At 46.3% G+C, this 10,030-nt stretch overlaps 1 protein-coding gene across 8 annotated transcripts in view; it reads right to left on the bottom strand.

The window, feature by feature from the left end:
* Positions 1–2,034: 2,034 nt before the first annotated feature.
* AREL1 (apoptosis resistant E3 ubiquitin protein ligase 1) overlaps positions 2,035–10,030 on the bottom strand; it is a 47,502-nt gene continuing 39,506 nt past the window's right edge. For 6 of the 8 annotated variants that reach the window (XM_082383880.1, XM_082383879.1, XM_082383878.1 and 3 more), the window contains one exon: positions 2,035–9,943. In XM_082383880.1, the coding sequence (XP_082240006.1) occupies positions 9,841–9,943 (103 nt within the window). In that variant the 3' untranslated portion in view covers positions 2,035–9,840. The remainder of the gene's footprint in view (positions 9,944–10,030) is intronic. The other 2 variants (XR_014242288.1, XM_082383883.1) reach the window with 2 other exon arrangements.

Genomic DNA, 10,030 nt, shown 5'->3' with positions numbered 1-10,030 from the left:
AAGCAGGCCATGTGATGCCCGGAGATTTCCCCAGCTGGTCCCAATTCCCTCCCTTGGTTGCTCCCTCTACCCCGAGAGGGAAACAACTTACTGGTAAGATTTTGGTGATATATAGGCACATTAAAAAAAAAAAAGGTCAGACCCTTCTGCAGCACCTGAAACAGAACCTTTCTGTTTCAGAAGCTTTTCCCAGAGTCTTCCTCCTCTTCTTCCTTGTCCCACACCTGCAGACCCCTCACCCTTGCCACCCGTGGTTTGGTACAGCAATCAGGGAGAAGGAAAGGGCCCAAATCTGAAGCAGATGTTTGGGATGAGGAGTGAGGCTGGGGTGGAGACAATAGGAAGGATGTGGACCCTGCTAGAACTGCTTGTTGCCCTGACTTACTGCCAAGGCTGAGAAAAACAGAGCGACTGTTCCTGGTTAAATACCCAGCGTTTACTCGTGCCAGGCTTTCCTGGGCCTCAGTCCTCAGAGTCTCTGGCTCTGCTTCCGAAGTTCTCCATATCCTTGTGCCAACCACTGTCTTGGCCCCCTTTTCCCACCATGCCAAGCTCCTAAGCCCAGCCTGACCCCCAAAAGTCAGGACTGGAGTTTTGCTTTTTTTTTTATTCATCCTCCCATAGTTAATCCCCAATGATATTTTTCGAGCCAAAACTCAAGATATGATCTGACAAAAGAGTTTCGTGCTGCTTCCGAGTATGAGAGGCTGTCTGGAATACACAGCTTGGATGCCAAAACAACAGAACTTTCAAGGTGTAGCGGGATCTCCGTCAGAATTGTTGAAACCAGACCCTTATGGAGCAGGCAGATGCATCGCTGCGGTACCCACACCCACCTCCAGACCTCTCCAGAGCGGCACACGTGAGCCTGCCAGGATCCGACAACACGTCTGTCTACCCCTACTGGGATAGCAAATGTCAGATTATAGGAGAACACCCAAGTGTAATTCCGCTGCTCTGACTTGTTGAGGAGATGCAGCCTGGCATTACCATGACAAGGTATCAGAGAAATCACTCTGGGAAAAGCAGCCTGAAAGTTATCCTCAAGGCAATGGCCCATCCAGCTGCGATCCAGCCCAGAAGCTAGGCGGATCACCTTTAAGATCTGCCCAAACCACAGAGATGACTAAGCATCAGCTGCAGTACACTACAAAGACATGACCAAGGACTCCAATTTCCTGGGTTTGAGAAACTTCAGGGGAAACTGGAGTGAAGCTGTGTTTCCACCTGTAGTGGCCACAACCAACTGCATGGCTACTCATGAAATTGGTTTGCCTCTTCATGCCTGTTGGTTCCTGGGAAATAACATTATTTTGTCTTTCCTCTGCCACCCCGTAGTTATTCTGACCATAGTAGGAACCCTTTGATTGCTGTTAGTGTTGGAGATACGTCCCTCTCCCCATTCACTCAAGATTTTACTTTCATTCACTGATCTGCAGGCTACTAGCCAGTCCCCTGCTGCCGAAGTCAACACCTCAGGTCTGCTTTGTCTGGGAGAGAAGGTTAAAGGGGGAGTGGGGTCCTAAGATGATGGACATCCCTTTCCTGGGAACGGCTCAGGCGTGATGGCCTACTTATGGCACAGTTAGGGGCTTGCTCCTTGGGTCTTGGTTTGGAATCCATCTTTGCAAGGGTTCTTGCCTCTCTGAAGATCAACAGGGAGACTAACTTCTCTCCCTTTGTATATGTGTAAGGAGCTCAACAAATTTCACTTGCAGCTGTTACTCTATCCTTTGGAAAATCTCTAAATGCATAAAGAGAAATGCACCCCTCCCCCCAGATTAAACAGGAATGGGAGAAACTATGGGGGTAGGTGGTGATGGCTTTGGGTGCTCAAGCCTTGGGGGAAGGAAACTCTAAGGAAAATGCATTGTTTATGTGTCTGTCTCCCCCCATGAGACTGTGAGCTGTTCAGAAGCAGGGATCACATTCTATCTTGTGTCCCTAGCTCCCTGCATAGTGCCTGATCCACAGATGTTTGCTGAAATGCAGAGATGCAAAGAACTAAAGGGAAAAGGGAGGCCATAAACCCAGTGATGGAACAGAAACATCAGGTTTTTTTTTTGGTAGTGGGGGCAAGGGGTACACTTATAGGAAATGAAATGACAACTTGAGAGTAGGATTAGACCAGGATTTATGAGAACTAGCACAAAATGATGACACACACATAATCTTCCTCTTACATAATAACACAACATTTTGTTTTCAACACCATCAAAGGCTCTCCAGCTGGCTTGCAAATACTGATATCCCTGACTCTGCTAATGGGCAAACAGAAGACTGTCTTGGCAACTCCTTCGAGTGGGAGTTCTGAGTAGAGAGGGAACACTGTTGGTCCTTCAAAAGATGGGAAGATTCAGAAAGACTCCTCCATGTGCAAATCCACAGAAACAGTGACCTCACCCTAGAGAGGCAAAGGACCCCTCACCCTGCAGAAGATACTATGTTTATAGTTCCAATAGAGTCAGTCTTGTTTGAGGTGTGTGTCTCCCTTTAACTCTGGCATTCTTGAAAATGTTTACTTCCTCAGCAAGATAACCACCAGAGATTTGCCCTACGCCAAACGGTGCTGTGTTTCATGTGAGGAGAGTCTAGAGACAAAAGATTTATTTAAATGAGTCTTTTTCTGCAGACTTAGTTACCAGAGATAAACATCAGGGTATCGGGTAGCATGTCGGACCTCATTCTAGTATTTCATTTGCATGCAACCTATGGATTTTCAACCAAAGTGGGGATATTAAAATTTCAGGATATTCTTCCTCAGTTATATCCTCAAGGGTGTCTTGTACACTTTATGCAGGATTCATTTAAACTTGGAAGTCACTTCACTCAAGTCATTAGCTGCTTTTCTTTGGAACTTTCTACGCAAAAAAATTTTAAAGCTACTGCCAATAGCTCTCTTAGACGCTCTCTATGCTCAATCAATAGGGCCTTCTCCTCATAAACCCCAAAGCCTCAAATGACTGACAGGTAAACAAAGGTAAAGTATTCATCTGTCACACAGTGTCACCAAGTGAATGTGAGACAGAGTCAGTGAACACAGGTGACCCAGTGCCTGGGTTGTTTCTTAGTCTAAGCTAACCGGCTAGAGACAAACCAGCAATGTGGAAAGAGTTCGGGCTTTGACATAAAACAGACCCATGTTCAAATACTGCTCTGCCACTTACTAGCTAAGGAACCTTGGCAGCTACTTATCCTTTCTGAGTCTCAATTGTGTCTCGTGTAGAATGGAGAAAACAAGACTTACCTTGCAGGGTCATTGTCAACATGAGACAATATATATTAAAGCTCCTAGCATAAGGGAAGAGCTCAAAAATCGGTAGCTATTATTATGATTCAGTGATCAGGTGAGTTAAGGAAAGTCAAGGGTATTAGGTTGCCTACCACATGACATGGCTTGAGATGCAGTCCCTTCAAATACTTCCTCTGGCCTTTGGAGGGTCACATGAAGAAGAGAGAGGTGGTCTCTTCTGACCTGGGGTCTTCTTCACAGGTGTTTGGACTAGGTGTCCTGAATACCCATTCTCTCTGGCCTGCCTGGACATGGCAAGGTGGAGCAAGAGCCCCACCCCATACCAGTCATCCACTCTAGCATCCCCTACTGCCCCCAGATCCACAGAGTCTCCTGCTGTGGAAATTACCAGGGCCCTAAGCCATAATCAATATGGTATCACACATACTATATATAGGAAAACTTTTCCAAGGGCTCCAAGTTATTAGTCAATTTTCTTTAGTTAACAACATCATTTTGCAGGTCAGAAAACTAATACTAAAAGATTGTCTTGCCCAAGGTTGAACCATGGGAGTTAAAAATAAAATATGAAAGTTCAAGCTCATCAATTCATGGCTCTCTACCCTTTGAGGGTTCCATTCTGCACACTTGATGCAAAAGCATTCAAGGGCATCTTCTTTTAGAAAAGGCCAAATGACAGGAGATGCCTGTCCTGCAGGGGAGGCTGGAGGCCCAGGGGCTCTGGAGTCAGAAACATAGGATACAAGTAGGTTCCTGTCATCAGGAGGAGCCACCTGGTCTAGGACACAATGAAGTTTGTAAAAGAAATTTATATCCTCACTTAGCTCGAGTGACTTCTTCCTAGTCACCCCTAAGAGATGAAGTCCTAAGACCTTGCTCACTCGGAAAGTTGCCTGGTTGGCCAGCCAAACATGGTTTAAGGCATTCATGGCCATCAAAGACTACAAAGGCCATGCTGGCCTGCTAACTGGGGACTGCAAGGAAGTAGCAACCATATCCACAGGCTTCATCCTGGATAAATTACCCAACATCTCCCTGAAGGAAGACTACAAGGGGAGCCTCCTACTGTTCTTGCAAGGTGACTAGATGCTCTGGTTCTGTGCTAGTGTGTTTGATCCCTGTCCCTAGACGTATCAACATTATCTCCACCTTGTGTTTAAGAAGCTGTGGCTGCTGGCTGGTATTAACAAGCCAGGACCCTACTGACAACCTGGACAACTTTGCTAAGGCCACCTCTGATGCCATATCAAAAGAACTACAGCTATCACTCCTCTGACTTCTCGAAAGAGACTGTGTCCTCTACATCTCCTCACCAGGAATTCACTGAGCATCTTGTAGAGACCACACCTGAGTTCACCACAGCGAACCAGGTCCCTGCTGTGGCCACCACAAAGTATTCATATACAAGCAACGTTAAGTGAATTGATCTGGGGGGTGAGGAAGGTATCTGTAGCAAGGCATATCCCAACTAGCAGCACCTCTCTATCACATACAGACCAAGATCATCACCATAGCCTCTGCATATTTCTAAATCCCCTCCCTTTGTACTCCAAGCAAAAACCTAAGCTCTCCAAGAACTTTGGGATGGCTTTCTGTTAGAAGGTGCACAGATTCAGTACTCTGAATCAGAAATACTAGCCCATCCCACAATTTGGGGGACAATTTAGTACCAAGTCATTTTCAATACTACTACACTCAAGAACCTGCTGCTGACCACCAAAGAGAATCATGATCACATTAGATCAATCCATAAAACCTCTTCAGAGTATAAAAGCAAAGGAGTATCCAATTTAGGATATCTGGGGAAAAACCTCTGCAGAGAGACGTGGTGGTCTTTGAATATGATTCCTCAGATTCAGCATCAGGAACGGGAACTAGATTCTCATGGGGCAACAATGGTTTCAGAAGACTTTTAAAACTTCCCTGGTGGTGCAGTGGTTAAGAATCCGCCTGCCAATGCAGGTGACACGGGTTCAAGCCCTGGTCCGGGAAGATCCCACATGCCACGGAGCAATTAAGCCTGTGCGCCACAACTACTGAGCCTGCATACCACAAATACTGAAGCCCGCGCACCTAGAGCCTGTGCTCTGCAACAAGAGAAGTCACTGCAATGAGAAGCCCGCACACTGCAACAGTAGCCCCTGCTCACCGCAAAGCAGTGAAAGCCTGTGCACGGCAACGAAGACCCAATGCGGCCATAAATAAATAAATAAATAAATGAGATCACATGGGCTCTTTTTTCCCCCTCCCCACTGTGATTTTTTAGGGCAGGCTGTTTGAAAAGGGAACTGGTGAAACAATTATTCTAAAAGTCAGGAAAAGTTACCTCTAGAAGGGTGGGAGGAGACTTGCTCTGCAGTGCTGTAATGTTTTCTTTCTTTCCTGGATAGTGGTTACATGTGCGCTTCCCTTATAATTATTTGTTAAATTGTACATGCTTGTATGCCTTTTTTTTTTTTTAATATGTTCATCTCAAAATAAAAGAAAAAAGGAATTAATCATTTTTAAAAGAAAGAATTACAGGATACCTGGAGCTGGTCTATTACGCTTGAGGGCCTAAGTGAAGCCAAAGCAGAGGTAAGGAGCCCTCTGGTCAAGCCACCTGCTGGAGAACCTCTACTGTGTCCTAAGAGAAGTGTAGCTGGGCAGAGGTCTCAGAGCTTGAGCTGCAGTGGCTTGAAGGTAACAGTGCATGAGAAGCTGAAGGCAGTATTTTACTGTGTTAATTCAAGAACAATTCTACCAGCCTCTTGAGTCTTATGAGCAACTGCATGATGGGATGAAATCACTCGGTGACGAATGTTCATAGTGACCCATTCAAAGCTACAAGAGCAGCATGTGTAAATGATGTAGGACTGTTAAATAACCTATAAGTGTAAAGTTGGAGGGACAGAATTTTGTTTTGTGTGTTTAAGACATCTCATACCACTCAAGGGAGTTTGATGAGGTGGGAGTACCTTGAATGCACTCTAAAGGAGTAATTTTAAAGTTAAGATTCCAATGCACTGGGTCTGGGAGGTAGGGGTGGGGAGAAAAAATAATCTGTATTTTAAAAACTATTACAGAGAAATTCCCTGACGGTCCAGTGGTTAGGACTCAGCACTTTCACTGCTGGGTCAGGGTTCAATCCCTGCTCGGGGAACTAAGATCCAGCAAGGCACACGCCATGGCCAAACAAAACAGAACAAACAAAAACTAACAAAAAACGACAAAAAACAAAACAAAAAGAAAAACAATTATAAAGGGGATTTTGTCTTGATTTTCCAGAATGGGAACCAATGCACAAAGACACCATGATTACTTCCCCAAGAAAGTCAGGGTCTCTAACACTTTTCCTACAAGGCCCAAATCAGAGGTCTGGTCTTCTCTTTCTGCCAAGCTTATCTGTGGTTAGAAAAGAATTGGTCCCGCCTACCACCCAAAAACTTTTGTGGAACAGGGTTTTTGTTTGCCATATGCAAACTTTTGTGGGAGGGTCAAGGGCACATTGAGAAATACATGTATGATTATATGCAAATAAGAAGGCCATCCACCAAAGTGTTATTCCCTCTGGATGGCAAGTAACTTTTTTTCTTGTACTTTTTTTAAATTTCCTAATCTTCTACACTGAGTCTCTTATGTAGTAAAACAACAACTAATTAATGTTTAAAAGACTGATGAGAACAGACATCCTCTACTTTTGCCAGACGGGTTTCTTCTTCTGGAGCTGAGCACAAGCACTTGCTTGTCCCAGCCATTGGCTCTCTGTGCAAGCAAGCACTGTGGCCCTGCCTGGCACCATGGACAGCAATCAGGGAAGGGTGAAAGGGCAAGAAAGTCCGGGCCAGGCCAGGGCTCTGGGAGTACATTCAACCCCAAGCTGTTTCTTTCTTTTTTTTTTTTTTTAATTTGGGAAGTTCTTTTAGCTTAAAGATTGCCAGAATTTGGGGAAGTTTTTTTTTTTTTTTTAATTATTTTATTTTTTTGGCTGTGTTGGGTCTTCGTTTCTATGCGAGGGCTTTCTCTAGTTGTGGCAAGCGGGGGCCACTCCTCATCACGGTGTGCGGGCTTCTCACTGTCGCGGCCTCTCTTGTTGTGGGGCACAGGCTCCAGACGCGCAGGCTCAGTAGTTGTGGCTCACGGGCCCAGTTGCTCCGCGGCATGTGGGATCCTCCCAGACCAGGGCTCGAACCCACGTCCCCTGCATTGGCAGGCAGACTCTCAACCACTGCGCCACCAGGGAAGCCCAAGCTGACTGCTTCTGAAGGCATTACTGGGGAAATGCAAAAACATTTCTGAATTTTTCTTTTCCTTCCCCACCTCCAATTTAAGCCCTGAATCATCACGTAAAGCAGTCACTTGCTCCTTAGTCCTTTTAAACATTCATTTATTTACTGTACAAAATATTTACACTATTGTTGCAACTGTCTGGCCCTTTTGTCTGGCCTGACAAATTTGCAGCAGCAGGGCTTGGTCTCTGCTGAAGTTCTAGAAACATGCCAATATCTTCCTTGGTGTTCACTTGGTGCCTGGTCTCCTTTGAAGAGACTCAAGGCCAGGAGGTTAGTTGGCTCCCCAAGCATCTGGGTCACAAGGGCATAAATAAAACAACTGGCCAAAATAAGAAATGTGAATAGAAAACTGCTCAAGAAGTAACAGACACTCTTCCTTCTCTCCGACATGGTGTACCTCTCCCCACACTGGCTAGTTCCAAAGCAGGATTAGAAAAAAAGGTCAAAGGAAAGGCCTAAAGAGCAAAGATACTTTTGAATAGTTAGGAGAGACAGGGTAAACCGGAAGAACAAAAAACCACAACAGTACCAAAGGGTTTTGTTAAACAAAGACCTTGGGGCTAAGGACCACTGCAGGACGCAGCTGGGCTGCAATGGTACTCAGGATGCTCTGAAAAGTGCTATGACTAGAGCTTAAAAGGACAGATCTAATCAAGAGAATCAACTTGAGCTCCAGCATGAGTCTCTGGAGAGGAGAACGCAGAATCCAGAAGAGGAACAACAGCCAAAGACAGCAGAACCAACCCACGTGCCCCCCAGCTGGAAACCCTCTCTGGGCCCGAGGGGCAGCATCATGTTTCCCGGGGGATGATGCAACTTGCCTGTACATATCCCATAGGAAAACACCGGGGCAGGCAGCAGCACCTTGTCCTGGTCCCTGAGGAGAGCAGTGACCGTGTGGCATGGAGGACCCTGGGGTACAGAGGCCCTGATGCTGGATCCTAGACCCCAAGGATGAGTGAGGTCAGCACCCATGCCAAGAAGGACAAATGACAACTGCGAAGGAGTGAGGTCAGGCAGGAATTGTAGCAGTTCAGGAAGGCTTGTTCCTCATGATCTCTGGGAACAGGAGGGCTCAGACGTGCTTCCAGGAGGCCAAGGCACTGCTGCAAGTCCCGCCTCATCTCTGGACTCTTTGTACTTGCTGGTTTTGGCAATAAAGATGGCTTGTAAATATTCTGAGTCGACTGCCCCACTGGGAATGGTAGCTTGCAGCAAAGCCTTCTTAGAAACAGAAATTTGGGAATTCAATGAGATTTTGAGTCTTGAAAACGTCTTCATTCAAATCGTAATGAAAAAGGTTGTTGTCATCTTCCAAGAAACAGCTGCAGGTTCTCTTCAATCATCACGTAACAGTGAACCTAATTTATCTTCCTCCCTCCTTAGCTGCCCTTGCTGGTAACTGATGGAGTGACAGGAAGTAACTGGGACAGCTAGGTGTTTATTTATCATCTGATGTATCTCCTCTATGTGTGTTCCCTGTGTCCTGGCCCTAAGGACCTGTGAGAAGCAATTAAATTACTGATTCCTTTTTCCTTGCCTTAGTGCTGCCAGGGAACACCAAGCAAAGAGAGAACCAGGGATCGGTGTCATGCTATCGTACTGTCCCAATCTCTTGCTCCAAAATTTTCTTCAGTGGAAATCTAAAGAATCCCCAGCTCTTAGCAGACTGCATAAGCTGGAGGTAAGTGGCCGAGCCCAGCCACACCTCAGTGTAAAGAACAAACTCAGGGACAAGCATCAGTAGTCTTCAAGCCAGCCACGTGCCTAGACGTGCCCCATAAGCCTAAAGGAGAATCACATTCAGCACTGGAGGCAACAGCCCAGCTATCTTTCACATTCTTAGGTCTGTCTATCTCACAGGCTCATAGTCAAGAAAAAGCTTATTAGGGAGTTCTTCTTTGTGGATTAATGATCATTTCCAGAAACGCTTGCAAGGAAAGCTCCTTTTCCAGTTCTGACACCACAGAAAAGATCCTTTTGTGCTATCAGTCACCATGAGAGGTAGTCCAGTGCCACCCCGGCTACTGAGAGCTTCTAAGAACCAAGTGCAAGCACAGCGGCATGGCCCTCCTCTTGTGACTGAGCGAGTTGCTCAGATTATGTACCTGCCAAAGTGGCCTGGGGGGGGGAGATGGGAAAGGAGGGGGCGAGGGAAGGACAAGGCTTGTAGGTGACTGAATACTCCAGACACTGGAGAGCATGCAGCAGCTTCTGGCTGATGGTTTTGTGTATGCTAGGGTCAGTGGTTATGTCTGTTATGTGCACTCGGATGCTCCAGAAAGCACGGGAGCCAAGTGGATGGCAAGAGAGTGGTCAGAGCATGCCAAAGCCCTCGCAGCCCTCACTGATGGCCAGCTGCAGCATCCTGTGCACCTCTTCATATGAGTCATACGTAGGGAGGCACAGCTGGTTGAAACTGGAAGGCCAAGGGGAGAGAAGTGATTAACTCACACCACCAGAAACACTGGCAAGGGCTGGAAAGATAATCCCCCGTGACAGCACG

The sequence above is a fragment of the Balaenoptera borealis genome (genome assembly GCF_965194805.1).
Source record: "Balaenoptera borealis genome assembly, chromosome: 3".
In the NCBI taxonomy this organism is placed as follows: domain Eukaryota; kingdom Metazoa; phylum Chordata; class Mammalia; order Artiodactyla; family Balaenopteridae; genus Balaenoptera; species Balaenoptera borealis.
This window is presented reverse-complemented; position numbering and strand designations above follow the sequence as displayed.